Raw genomic sequence first — 14,307 nt, 5'->3', positions numbered from 1 at the left:
TAAAAAATAATAAACAACTCAGATGCTAAGAGGATTCCATGTTGGCACTGCGATTAAATTACACTGCAACAGAAAGTGGGGAAACTCGGCTCATTTCTACCAGTCGGCTCTCATCTAAAAGAGTCGGTTCAAAGAGCCGACTCGTTCGCAAGCCAACCATCACAAATAAATGGTGAGGATATCAGGCACCGGTCCTGCCACTTCAATCTCGTGTTAAAAATAGTAATTGGCAACTGTTGCAGGAGGGAGGGTGCACGAAAAGGACCCTAAATGGCAAGACGTAGTAAAAAGATTTGCGGAAATTGAACAAGAAGTATCTTTAAGTTTATAAACAAACGCTCAGGTTATTTTTTGTTAAACTGTACGCTTCCTAGCCACTTACTGACCGCAATTTCAGGCTGATGCTCAAGGTCGAAGCCACTGTCTGAATTTGGAGTAAATTAAGCTATTTTGCTGAAATGACTGGAAATGCTTTCAGTAAACAGTATAACAGATTACAGTCTCGTTTTTCCTCCTTCTCATCCACTATTCCAGCCAGTATACCTGTACTTTCCACCAGTCTCTCTCAAACTAACACAAACACCTAAGTGACGGTCCGCCATCTTCCCAGCGTTTAACCTGTTCGCACATCCTTCTCATCCTTTTACTAACTGTTACTCAGAGAGTGAAATGGGTTTAGAAAATGGAGGTAAACGCTATATATAGTCTGAAGTGTCACCATACATGGGGTGGAAGAGAGAAGCAAGGCTTCGTCTTAGTGAGTGGCAGTATTTTTGTTACGGTCAGCAAGACGCTTCCAAGTGCTCTCAGGCCGATCTGACATTCAGCGCCGTTCACTTCTCCAGGGGTGAGTCGACATTGTTTATTAATAATATTTATTATTAATATTATTCTATCATGAACTCTTAACAAACCATTCACACCTGCTCTGACGTCTGTTTCATTCCAATACCGAGGTTAAAAATAATTTCAATTAACAATGTCTCTAATAACAGACTTTAATGTTCATGAACATCTCGTTAAGTTGTAATCTCCTGGTTTACCATGTGGATTTTTTCTAGAATGTTGCATTACTACCTGTTCTCCTGTTTAAGTGAATTATTGGGAAATGCCGACTAAAAATGAACAGAGATTTTATTTTTTTTATATTAGACCAAATATAAGCAGCCAGGAGAAGGAAATATTTGTCTGTTTGACTTTACACCAGAGCTTCTACAGGAAAAGCAAGATGTATATCTAAAACACAAACTCACCTTGTCTCATGTGGATTTTGCCACTGTATAACACACAGAGCGAGAGAGAGAGAGAGAGAGAGAGAGAGAGAGAGTTATCTGTAAGACTGTAAATCTTATGTAGTCAAATATAACTTAAGCTACAAACAGTGGTAACTGTGAGTGAATGTGAAGGCATTGACTATTACACCAGAACCAAATTCCTATGTATAAATAACATTTCTTTACAAACTGTATTACTAAGCAGTCTGTTGCGTGGAGAAATCTTTTAAAAAAAAACCAAGGACTTTCACAGATAAGAGGAAAACTGCATAATACGTTTTTGTTTTTTTTGATACGCTTCTTGTTTATATAACTTTATAAGACTAGACTAAACTTGTACCGTGTGCCATTTGACATTTGTCAGCTGATAGAAAAAGCTACCACTCGGAGATGTTTCTAATCTGCTGAGACGTGATGCTCTGTGGCAAAGCCTTTCCATGTGTCAGACAATCATCTTCGTTTTGCTCTTTAGACATCTAAGTAAGGACTAAAACGCAATGGAGAACGAAGTGAAGTTTCTTACTTAAGTAAAAATGCACAAGCCACAGTGTGGTTACTGTACTCGACGTAGACACGGCTGTGATTCGCTGTACCGTTCACGTTAATATCCAAAACAATATGGTGAAATGTACTGTTTTTATTTTTGCTCACGCTCACTTAACAGCACTAGCTCATGTTGCATTGGTTCGTGGAGCTTGGTTAAGGGTGCTTCCGATTAAAATTGTATTCAGTTATTCAATGCTATGTAGTAGGTTGTAACGGGTTCGAAGTAGAAAGAGGAATTGAATTTGGTGAGCACAGATTAACAGAGTGATACACGCAGTGAAACATCCCAGTGTGGTTATAGGAAATATAAATATTCTTGGAATGTCACTCAACCAATCAGATTAGTGCATTGGAGCTGGCTGTTGTATAGGAAATTATATCACATCTGTATTTCTCTTATACCACAGCAGTTTGACGATATCGACTATTTTTTAAAATTATTTATTGAAGAATAACGTCATGTTTTTTTGTGTTTTCTTTAATGTTGTGGAGCAAGTTCCTGTTAGCACTTGCGCTATAGCAGCTGTAAACCTATAGCACTTATTCTTTTCTCTCTGTCAGACTTCATAAACATGTTACAGAGAGGTTCTACATGCTATCACTTGTCCATTCTGACAACTTTCCCGTGTCGGAAAACATCAGTGCATGTCAGTGCTTTACAGCTGATGGTGAAAAACCAGCGAAGACTACAAAATGCTCAAAAATGTAAACTAGAAGTCACAGAAAGATTAACCGTGTAAACAATTAGGCATTCCTTTCCCATATAATGATTTTCTACATAGTTTAGATAAACTACAGAAGGCTGCTCACCATGTACTGGAAACTGTCATATAACGTTGGGTGATAAAACACTTTTGAATATCTATATTGTGATAACCTTTGTCATGTTATGTTTTCTTAGTGTAGTGCACATATCGCTAGTGCTTTTCTAGCACAGACTGACCGTTCATCCCTGTGACTTTAGTTTAAATGTTGAAATGTTTTCTTTTCCCTTCTGTTTTGTGTGGCATAAGTTATTTAAAAGATGTTAAGTGACATTCTAATAGTCTTTTGTTTGTTGCTTTTTCAAACTTGCTCTTTTGCAAGGACAGTGTTAGAAAAATATCATGCTACATATTTGTTTCCTTGTGGAAAGCTCTCTTATCCGGATTATATAATATTTTTATATAATTTATCGTCATTTTGGCATTTAATTTCACCATCATTATACAACATTATTAGAAATTCAACATATAGGCACACCCACTTAGAAACTAAGTAGATTTTGCAAATGACTCCTTGTACAGTCTAACAGTTTGGAGTGGGTTGTGTACATTTACTGTCTGTATACTTTGTGTTGAGCTTATTCTCAGTAGCCTACGGTATGATTGTTAGGTCTTTGTTTGAAGTTTTCCCACCATGCCTACGAGGGCCATGCCGCTTTATCAGAAAACACAGACACAGGTTGGACATCGGTATTCCAGCTCAAAGCATGTTGTCCAGCAGATCTCATCGAGGTATGGGGCATCATCTGGATCGGACTGAACGCTGTTAGGTGTGCGGTCGCAAGTGCACACTTGATCTAGATGGCTTAATAGGCTTACAGCAGTGGCTTTCACTAATGCTGCTTCCTTCTGCGCTCTTTTAAGAAGCCTTGGCAAATCACCTTAGAGTTGCTGGTGCTTGATGAAAGAATGAAGCTATGGACTATACAGTATAATACTCGAAGTTATTAAAATTAGTGAAATAATTAGTGATGATAATTAATTACGGCAACTATTGCTCCTAAGGTTTTTCTCTATAGTTTCAAATTAGCCTTTGGCCAACTTTATGCTCAAGTCAACTAGATGCCTCGGAAAATTAATAGTCTAAAATATAAATTGTGCATAGTATTATGCAATTTTTAATTATGGCTCAATGTACACTATATAGCCAAATGTTTGCATCACCTCACCATCACACCCAACATTCCTCGGAATGTTGCCCCAAAGTCGGAAGCACACAACTGTATAGAATGTCCTTGTATTCTGTAGCATTTCCCTAGAACTTAAAACATCTAATGATGCCCCTGTGGACAAAGTGAGCTCCATGAAGACATAGGGTATTAAGGTTGGAGTGGAAGAACTCAAGCGTCCTACACAGAGCCCTGACTCTGACGTAACCGCACTGAACACCTTTGGGATGAACTGGAACACCTGCTGCACCCCAGACCTCCTACCTGAACTCACTAATGCTCTTGTGTCTGAATGAACACAAATCCTCACAGCTACAATCCAAAATCTACTGCAAAGCCTTCCCAGAAAATGGGGGGACCAGCTCCATGTTTGAAATGAACACATGTGGGTGTGATGGCCAGGTGCTTGTGACAGATTCAGCCTTATAGAGTACATATGCATTCAAATGTACTACTTATTAATTTATCCTTGTGTGTCCACAGACTATTGTATTTTAGGGTTGGTTATATAGGTTAAACTGGTCATTTTGTGTGTTAAGTAGAATTTTTAGATTCCAATATAATATAAAAATGCCTAGTTGCTCTTTTTGTGAAACAAACTTGGCTTCGTAAGCACATAACGGCACAGTGGCACCCGTAATAAAAAGATGCTTTAAAGAGCTGCTTATAGCTGTTGTTACATTGCGCAATAAAATGCATGAATTTCTACTGAATCTTTGTCGGTTTGGACAGGAAATCAAGCAGCAAGTCAGCGAAGAAGGAGCAGGTCGTGGCCACTGAGGTTATGGCGGAACCAGCCTATACGGTGCCAGCCTTCAGAGAGAGGTGAGACGGTTGGCAGATTACCATTACCATTCAGGGGGGCTATTTTAAGAAGCTCAGAGTGTCAGAAAGCACCTGAACCTTAACTGTATGTATAAATCATCTCCCTCCTGCACTGTAACTTATTCTTTGTATGAATGAATGTGTTTGTATGTTTTTGAAAAAACGTATCCGGATTTTTTATATACTATAGTATGTCTTCGGTTTAAACACATTTTTTTATTTGTACAACTGTGTTCAGCTCTTGTACCTAACTGGTTCATTCTCCCAGTCTTTTGTTGTCCTGTATTGCTCAGTCTTATTATGTAAGCCATTGTTCAGTGGATGTATTGTCCTGCACAGGCCTATGGATTTATTGTATTGTGCTGCAGGATGTAACATATTGTCCTTGTACTTTGTGTCTCTTTGCACTGTTACACAGTTCTGCATGTTTTCTGTGCTCCTGTGTTATCTGATGGATCAGATTCTTGTAGAAACAACTGTTTGTTCCACTGCGTTTGTGTATATGGATAGAATGACAGCAAAAGTGAACCACATGTGAATCCAACAGCTGTATTTCATACCAGCTTACCAGCTGTGCACATATACAGTATGTGTGTGTGTGTTCTATAGGGAACCTGAAGGAATGCAGGAATATCAGCGTGTGTCTGCTCATCTTGAGAGAAATCTGAAATCCCTACAGGAAGACCTGCATAGCGTTAGGGTGGCCACTCATGAGCAAGTGGTGAATATTGAGATTACAAATGAGGTGAATGGCTTTCCTTCAGAATATAAGATTTCAATTACATTACAGTTTATTGTTTGAAAAATGCACATATTTAGAGAAATCCTCTGCATGCACTGGACATAGAATTAAATCTCTTTACTAGAGTTGCAGATCTATGACGCATAAAAACAACACATTTTAAATGCAAATACCCATCCAGGCTTTTATTATACTAATGCCAGATGTTCGTTTTTTCCATCACAGGTCAGAGCAATGAAGTACATCAGGAAAGAGCTTACTGTTGAGATTCCCAAAGCTCCAGAATTCCTCCTGGGGCTGAGATCTCACACCGTGTGGGAGAAGATGCCAGTCAAGCTCTTCTGCACCGTCTCTGGCACCCCCACCCCCATTGTCCAGTGGTTTGTACTTTATTACTGAGTACGTTTTTTGGAACAAGGAGCGCAGTGTGTTTTTTTTTTTTAATTCTATTTAAGTTTTATATTCTTAGTTAAAATCTAAAAGTCTGTCTCAGATCTTTGTAGATGTATTTCTTCAGGAATTTTTCACATTGGTATTCACGAAGGTACATTGTATTATGTAGCTTCAGAAAATGTTTCCATTAGAGCCCCTTTAGTTAGTAAACTCTCAAGGAAACATTTTGTCAATGCACTTGTATATCAAATGCACACCTTTCTAGTTATATAATGTGAAAAATTCTATAAAAAAAGGTTCATTTACTTTTATACACTATATATATGCCATCTTTGTGGTCATCAAGATCTCAGACTGTCTTGTACATTTGCAGGTATAAGAGTGGTGTTCCCGTTGACCCTCTGAGTACACCTGGAAAATACAAAATCGAAAACAAATATGGAGTTCACAGTCTGATTATTAGCAGGTATGAACTGTCTTAAGTGAAAATATCTTTGTCAAATTGATCTAGTTTATCCTGTTATAGGATTACAGTAAACATATCTAATGTATTTAATTCGTTTTGCTCATTTCAAGCATGACTTTCTCGAAAGAACCCACATGTTCTGCCGGTTCAAATAAGAAATTTAAAGCTTGTAAAATGTCTAGAAATGGGTTTCTGTCTAAAACGTCATAAAACTCCAAAATCCTGGCTAATAAAAACGAGCAGAACAAGCAAAAGTAATAGAAGTGCATAGACTGTGACTGTTTAACCAGAGAGAGTGAATGGCCTCCCTGTCACAGTGAAAGTTTCCTATTTGGTCTCAGATTGGACCTTCCCTCATCTACAAGACACCTCAGCTGTTCGTTCCTTACTGCTGAGCTGTGTGTCATTTAATGCCGGAATGCCTGACATCTGAGTCCCATCCACTGCAAAGTTACAGTAGTGGGACACTCTCCACTTGTGTCCCCAGTCCAGCCAACACCCTTTCCAATTCAAATAGCCGATTTTTTTTCTAATGTGCTATTGCTCTCAGTCTTTTCAAAACGACTCGAACAATTGAAAACGGAAGAAGAGTTGCTTGGTGGCTGAAAAAACTCTTCGTTTTTGGCTCCAAGACAGCTGCAAGGCTTTAAAATAGGTTTAGCAGACTGAAGGTCACATTTCTTCTTTCTATTCTCACACCCTGGCCTCTCCTTCAAGACCAGCACTGCATTTTTAAGATCTCTCTCTCTCTCCCAGTCCAGTGTGCTCTAGCTGTAGGGGGGAAGATCATGTTCTGTACTGTGTTGTACCCTTGCACCTAGGCAACAGTACATGAACACTGCAGGAGATTATTTAAGAGATGTGTGGATTATGGAAGGAATTTCTTCCACCTATTTGCTCTTGTACTTCTCAAAGTTGTTGAATATTCTGGTGAGCTGTGTATTATCAGCTGCCTGTACAACAATTAAATAGACAATTTGGCATTTTAGAGACTTTTATTGTCAACTTTTTTTTCTTTTTCTTTTTTTATACCAGGTCTTGTACCTTGTTTTCATCAGATAATCCACCCTTGGCATTTGTGGAAGACTAATGATTTACAATCCCGCTACCCTTGGATGGGTTTCCTTATGGGTCAGGTTCCTCTTAAGGTCTCAGGGAGTTTTTCCTTACCACTGTAACCTCTGGCTTGCTCATTATGGCTCTAAATATAAATCTACAAAATCATGAAGTTGCTTTGTCACAATAATAGCACAACTAATAGTGCTATTAGTACAATGTAGTTAAATTGAGTTAAATTGAATATAATACAAAATCAGTACATTCATGACAGTTCTAAGTTCTCTTTATTTAGTTCTAAATAAAAATGAGCGAATCACTTAAATATTCAGGTGTAATGATGCACACAGTGTGAGACAATGCATCGGGATGCAAAAATATGATGTGCATCATAGAAATGTTTAGCTTATATAAATAAATATATATATATATATATAATATAATATAAAATGATAAGCCATAACATTATGACCACTGCCAGGTGAAGTGAATAACACTGAATAACCTCCTCATCATGGCACCTGTTAGTGGGTGGGATATATTAGGCAGCAAGTGAACATTTTGTCCTCAAAGTTGATGTGTTAGAAGCAGGAAAAATGGTCAAGCATAAGGATTTGAGCGAGTTTGACAAGGGCCAAATTGTGATGGCTAGACAACTGGATCAGAGCATCTCTAAAACAGTCACACTGAACACCAGGACTCCCAGTCTGTGCAACCCACAGAGTTATAGTATAATAATGAGCATGCTAGTCCACTGATCACTTTTGTGAAAAGCCTGCGAGATCAGCCACACTTTTGAACCTACAGCCGTGTTATAACGGTTAAAAACAGCTAGTTTTCAGACAACACGTAAGGCTGATGGAATTGGGCATTTTAGCCGTTTATGGAGTTCTGTTTCTGCTGCAGAGCTCATTAAGATGCAATTTCAGTCCTTCAGAGACTTGCTTATTCAATGACAATTTTGCAGAAAATTTGTACATCTTCATATTTAAGCTATGTTGAACCTGTAGTGCATTTTGTTCACAATTTAAACCTCTGTCTGTAGCCATTTTTGGTATATTTAGTTGTATAGAAAAATTGTATTTTAAATAAACTGACAACTAAGAACTGTTATTCAGTTTTGATTGATATATATATCCTATGATAAACATTTGTTTGTAGATTGCTGCTTAATTTAAAAGGCATTCACCATCTTCCTTTCAGATGCACAATAGCTGATTCTGCCGTGTACAGCGCTGTGGCTACCAACTCCCAGGGAAAGGTCACCTCTAAGGCCACAGTCTGCGTGAGAAGTACGATTTTCTCCTCTTTGCCCTCTTTTAACCTCCTCCACATGTCTCTTGTCTTGTGTCTGTGTTACCTTTGCCAACTGGTTTGTTTTTATTTCATGCAGGACCATCTGCGGCTGCAGAGAGCTCTTATCTTCTAGGCCAAGGTGAGAAGCTCTGGCTAACACCCAGATCTGAAGAGCCTGCTTGAGATCATTAGCTACAAATAACATCCTCTGTCATCCTGTGTCCCATCATAAGGTCTAGATAAGTCATGGAAAATATGCTTTGTTTACTGTTATGAACACAGAGCCTGGTAAACAGTTAATGGCTTGTCATCTATGTTTATCTCAAATGTATTTAAATGAAGCATCGATACAGATAGTACTATTGGGTATCGTATCATGTAATGTGTATTTACATTATAGGAAATTCTCTTGCTTTAAGTAATTCAGGGTTCAAGATGTTATTTGTCACATACATACAGTAGGCAGTTGTGTTCATGTAATACAAAGTGCCAAGTTGCCAGAGTGACAAAGAGACTTCACAGCGATCTGTATGGTGGACATGTTAAACTGTCCGATGGGAAGAAGCTCCTCCAGTGTTAACAATCATGGTGGTGGAGACCTTAATGATTTTAGCAGCTCTGGTGCTGCATCGTCTGGTGCAGATATCATAAAGAAAGCGGAGAGCAGACCCAGAGATACACTCAGCTAGGTACACCACTCTCTACAGGGCTTTGAGTGATGGATAATGCGTAATATGTAATATATTTGACTGAGCAGGGGATGCAACAAAGATGGTGGCTTAATAGCGTTTACTTTTTGTCAGCCAGGTTAAAATACAGCAGATGAGTTTACTTATGTGCAACAACATGGCTGTAGATGACTACTAACTAATGTTTATGACTAAAGACATTGTTATTTGTCAGGCACTGGACATGTAGTGCTGGAATCTAACATGGTATTTTATGTTTAAACCCCTTTAGCACCCTTGACTTCTGAGATCCGGCGTAGCAAGTTAGAAGTGACCCTGCTCGATAGGTTTGGAGTGACATTTGGCATGGAGGGCGAGTCGTTGACTCTAGTGGCCAACATGGTGGTGGTGCCTGATCTTCCCAATCTGCCACCAGAGGTTATGTGGTATAGAGATGGTAAGTATGATGAATTGAACTTTTTTTTTTCCTGTGTGCCCTCAGATCTGCAGTCTGTCTGCCTCACCTAACTGGATATGTGTATACACATCTAGATACTCTACTGATGCCGTCTAGATGGGCTGAGATGCATGTTGGTGGTGGGGCTGCCAAGCTGACTCTTCCTCACCTGAACAAGGATGACGAGGGTCTGTACACTCTGCGCATCTGGACTAAGGATGGAACCACTGAGCACAGCGCCTACCTGTTTGTCAAGGGTTTGTGCACTTCATGATTTAATTTTTAAATGGATCTCATAGCAATCCTGTTTTAGGGAGAAAGGGAGCATGTTAAAATTCGTAAATCATACAGCTAGAAGGGCATGATTCAGGAGATAAGTCGTCAAAACCTTTTAAAGGAGCAGTTAATACTCTAACTTGGCTGTTTCTGAGCAAGACATGTAAAGCTTGTAACAAAAAAAGAAAAGATCCACTAATTGGTGATGTTGAAGCACAGTTTCGGTACAGCGTCTTTTGAATTGTGAAGATTAGCTGCAATTTTTTCTCTGTTTAGCATCACATTGTCCTTGGAAAGACACAGTATATATGTAGTATATTACTAGCCTATTATCATTGCTAATATCCAGTATGCTTTACTGTATCATTGTTAACTATATGCTTGTGTATTTGTGATAAAATGTTATGATTTAATTCACTGAATCCAATATAAGGTTGTTTATATATAATAATATCCTACTTTTCAAAGAAGCATTTAAAGACACTGTCTTTCTTAGTGTTGTTGCTTTTGTATATGTGATATTTTGTGTACAGATGCTGCTCCATCAGTAGTTGGAGCCCCAGGAGCTCCCATGGATGTCACAGTGTCCGATGCCAATAAGGATTATGTCCTCGTCTCCTGGAAGCCTCCCAACACCACTAATGAGCCACAGATCACTGGATACTTTGTGGACAGGTTCGCACATTGTGTTTTCATTAGCCGCAAGTAAATATAAGATTTTGCTTTAACATTGCATTTCTTTTCATCCTCACTAGACGCAAGTCTGGAACTAAGGACTGGATCCAGTGCAACAGCACCCCTGTTAAGTTGTGCAAGCTTCCTGTGCATGGGCTCACTGAGGGGGATTCCTACCACTTCCGGGTCCGGGCTGTGAACAGCGCAGGGATCAGTCTGCCCTCTAGGATGTCCACTGGAGTGACTGCTGCTGATGTGGAAAGTGATGTACAAGGTAAGGTTTGACGTATTCAGAGGTCCGGCAGGTTTGATCAGCCAGCAATCTATTCAGCACGGCTCAACATTAACGCTTGTCCACTTGTCAAGGGACATAGTAAATATTTTTGAAGGGGAAGTTTACTGGCCTGACTGTACAAGTAGCCTGAAAATGTCAGTAACAGAAAAAATAATAATAATAACTGCCTTTACGATACATTTAGATATACTAATGGTATCATTCGTTCCACCACTGAATTTAACACAGATTATGAATATAAAGGGAAGAGGAAAATCATCCCTACCTTTCAGATGGAGCAATGTTTTGTATCAGATGCATTAATGCAAGTAACTTATCATGTCATGTTAGTTGTATAGTCTAACTAATTGACTAGGCTAGACTGTTTCTTAACTCGATTGAGATATGATTAAGACACTCATCATAGCTAATGCAATTAATATTAAAACTGTTGCGATTGGCTAGCTACATTGTTTACGTGCGATTGATATTCAGGGTAAGTTCTGACACAGTGTTAAACATGACAGAAACAGAAACTTTGACATGTTGCCTGAGCAGGTGACTCTTACTTGAAAGAAACTTTTTGTCCAACTAAATAGCTAATATTTTTATATTGTGATTGTAAGAAACTAGGAAGCATTCCTCCATTACTAGCTCACGTTCAGTAGTCAAGGGGGTAAGTGCCCTCAAGCAGGATAAACATCTGTTTTATGACAAAAGCAAACACCATCAGTAATGCAGTGCTGCAAAGAAGGCAAAAAAACACTAATGCAAAATACCAGTACCAGTTGTAGGTCAAATAATGAGGAATATGATGCACCATGGTTGAAAAGTGCATGACGAATGTATTATCCCAAAGGACAAGGACAATATCTAGCCCTGTATTTAGGGTGTTAGAGAAATCCTGGAGCAAAGCAGAATATGACCTTCAGACATAAAGACCATGACTCCAGTTTCCAACAGAACTGCCTCTGATTAACAGAGGAACGAGTCGTCGTTATACACCGATGATGATGAGCCGTGTTCTATTTCTGTGTGTATGTGATTAAATATGTCAGCTGATATTAGTCTAAATCGTATAGAAATGAGTCTCCTGGACCGATAAAGCTGCAGAAATATTACAAGTTATCTTTACTGTCACAACAGTGATTAAAATCGAGGGGAAGTATGATGTTGCAATTCGACACGAGGAACTGCAACGAGGTACCTTATGACATGCTAGTGATGTCCACTAACTCGTTTTAAAGAAACACTAATGTCGTATTTTCCATACCATTAAACAAAAAAAAAAACACTAATATTGTACTCTTTAATTGTCTTCTTTTTTCACCGACTGAACTGCATGCGAGTCTATTATATCACACTCTATTATATCTTAACAGAGCAAATCTCATCCATACTACATAAAGAGCAGTCATTACCTGTGACTTTCATCACTGAAGATCGGTGCTAAAAAATTCTTTTATTAATCATAATTCATTTGACACCATCACGAGGAAATTCATGTTTAAATTGCATGCATTATTTCCTTGAATCCATAAGAACTACATGAAGCATTAGACATAAGGTTATTTATACCTCAGTCATATCCTATTTATCAAAGAAGCATTTGAAGACAGGATAACTTAATAAGCCTAGTAGTTCCTTTTCAGATATTAGTAGGTTTTGGCTGGTCTAATGGTTTTGCATTAATTATTTCCGTTCACTGCTTTACAATTAACCGTTTATTTATAAACTAAACCTCAGATTTACCCGTCATTAACCTTCCCCGTGAGTCTTGCGTCAGCTAACGGAAAATTTAATCCTCTCATGAACTACTTTCCTAAAAAAAAAAACTGAGTGAAATCATCTAGCTAATCTTTTTGGTGAGCCTTAAATATTTAATCGTCATAATTTACGACAAGGTAAACGCTTGGTTGCTTTTGCTTTAATTACTTCAATTACTTCATTAGTCCAAATTTGATATATTGAGATTTTGAATAGTAAATAACCATTGTATTGATTTAGATGATAAAAATTAGGTAATATATATTAAACAGTGACTAAAATCTCTAGATCTCCAATACTTCACTTTACACCTTTTAAATATTTAACAGTTGTTTTTTTTTTACTGCCAATACAACTGAATAGTGATCAAAACCAAATATTTACCTTGTCCAATAAGAATTATTGCAACAAGAAAACAGTAGTGAAATGTATGACGTTCTATTTCCAAATCAATCCCTGATGTCGTCTTCTTATTTAGTGTGTGTTACGTTGCCGGAGCCCCCAACAGACGTGCATGCTTCTGAAATAAATCAAACATATATTGTTCTGAGCTGGAAGCCACCCATTCCCCGAGGACGGGCAACTGTGTGGTACCTCATTGAGAAGGTGTGTGAGTCTATGTGTGTGAGTAAGTGAGTGAGAGCGTGTGTATGTGAGAGTGTGAGTGAGAGCGAAAGTGTGTGTGAGTGAGACTGTGTGTGTGTGTGTGTGTGAGTGAGACTGTGTGTGTGTGTGAGTGAGACTGTGTGTGTGTGTGAGTGAGACTGTGTGTGTGTGTGAGTGAGACTGTGTGTGTGTGTGAGTGAGACTGTGTGTGTGTGTGTGTGTGAGTGAGACTGTGTGTGTGTGTGAGTGAGACTGTGTGTGTGTGTGTGAGTGAGACTGTGTGTGTGTGTGAGTGAGACTGTGTGTGTGTGTGTGTGAGTGAGACTGTGTGTGTGTGAGTGAGACTGTGTGTGTGTGTGAGACTGTGTGTGTGTGAGTGAGACTGTGTGTGTGAGTGAGACTGTGTGTGTGTGTGTGTGAGTGAGACTGTGTGTGTGTGAGTGAGACTGTGTGTGTGTGTGTGTGAGTGAGACTGTGTGTGTGTGTGTGTGAGTGAGACTGTGTGTGTGTGTGTGAGTGAGACTGTGTGTGTGTGTGTGAGTGAGACTGTGTGTGTGTGAGTGAGACTGTGTGTGTGTGTGTGAGACTGTGTGTGTGTGAGTGAGACTGTGTGTGTGTGTGTGTGTGTGAGTGAGACTGTGTGTGTGTGTGTGTGTGTGAGTGAGACTGTGTGTGTGTGTGTGTGAGTGAGACTGTGTGTGTGTGTGTGAGTGAGACTGTGTGTGTGTGTGTGTGAGTGAGACTGTGTGTGTGTGAGTGAGACTGTGTGTGTGTGAGTGAGACTGTGTGTGTGTGTGTGTGAGTGAGACTGTGTGTGTGTGTGTGTGAGTGAGACTGTGTGTGTGTGTGTGTGAGTGAGACTGTGTGTGTGTGTGAGTGAGAGAGACTGTGTGTGTGTGTGTGTGAGTGAGACTGTGTGTGTGTGTGTGTGAGTGAGACTGTGTGTGTGTGTGAGTGAGACTGTGTGTGTGTGTGTGAGTGAGACTGTGTGTGTGAGTGAGACTGTGTGTGTGTGTGAGTGAGTGAGACTGTGTGTGTGTGAGTGAGACTGTG

At 39.2% G+C, this 14,307-nt stretch overlaps 1 protein-coding gene across 4 annotated transcripts in view; it reads left to right on the top strand.

The window, feature by feature from the left end:
• Positions 1-692: 692 nt before the first annotated feature.
• The window catches only part of myom2a (myomesin 2a), a 30,563-nt gene continuing 16,948 nt past the window's right edge, over positions 693-14,307 (top strand). The window contains exons 1-14 of one of the 4 annotated variants that reach the window (XM_058400935.1): positions 704-847; positions 3,195-3,316; positions 4,486-4,578; positions 5,188-5,323; positions 5,546-5,700; positions 6,087-6,179; positions 8,439-8,527; positions 8,629-8,670; positions 9,492-9,656; positions 9,752-9,913; positions 10,466-10,607; positions 10,688-10,881; positions 12,028-12,084; positions 13,127-13,254. In XM_058400935.1, coding sequence (XP_058256918.1) covers positions 3,219-3,316; positions 4,486-4,578; positions 5,188-5,323; positions 5,546-5,700; positions 6,087-6,179; positions 8,439-8,527; positions 8,629-8,670; positions 9,492-9,656; positions 9,752-9,913; positions 10,466-10,607; positions 10,688-10,881; positions 12,028-12,084; positions 13,127-13,254 — 1,554 coding nt within the window. In that variant the 5' untranslated portion in view covers positions 704-847; positions 3,195-3,218. Of the gene's footprint in view, positions 848-3,194; positions 3,317-4,485; positions 4,579-5,187; positions 5,324-5,545; positions 5,701-6,086; positions 6,180-8,438; positions 8,528-8,628; positions 8,671-9,491; positions 9,657-9,751; positions 9,914-10,465; positions 10,608-10,687; positions 10,882-12,027; positions 12,085-13,126; positions 13,255-14,307 lie in introns of all 4 variants that reach the window. The other 3 variants (XM_058400936.1, XM_058400937.1, XM_058400938.1) reach the window with 3 other exon arrangements.

The sequence above is a fragment of the Hemibagrus wyckioides genome, linkage group LG10 (genome assembly GCF_019097595.1).
Source record: "Hemibagrus wyckioides isolate EC202008001 linkage group LG10, SWU_Hwy_1.0, whole genome shotgun sequence".
NCBI lineage: Eukaryota > Metazoa > Chordata > Actinopteri > Siluriformes > Bagridae > Hemibagrus > Hemibagrus wyckioides.
Note: the sequence above shows the minus strand (reverse complement) of the source record. Positions and strands in the feature narration are given on the sequence as shown.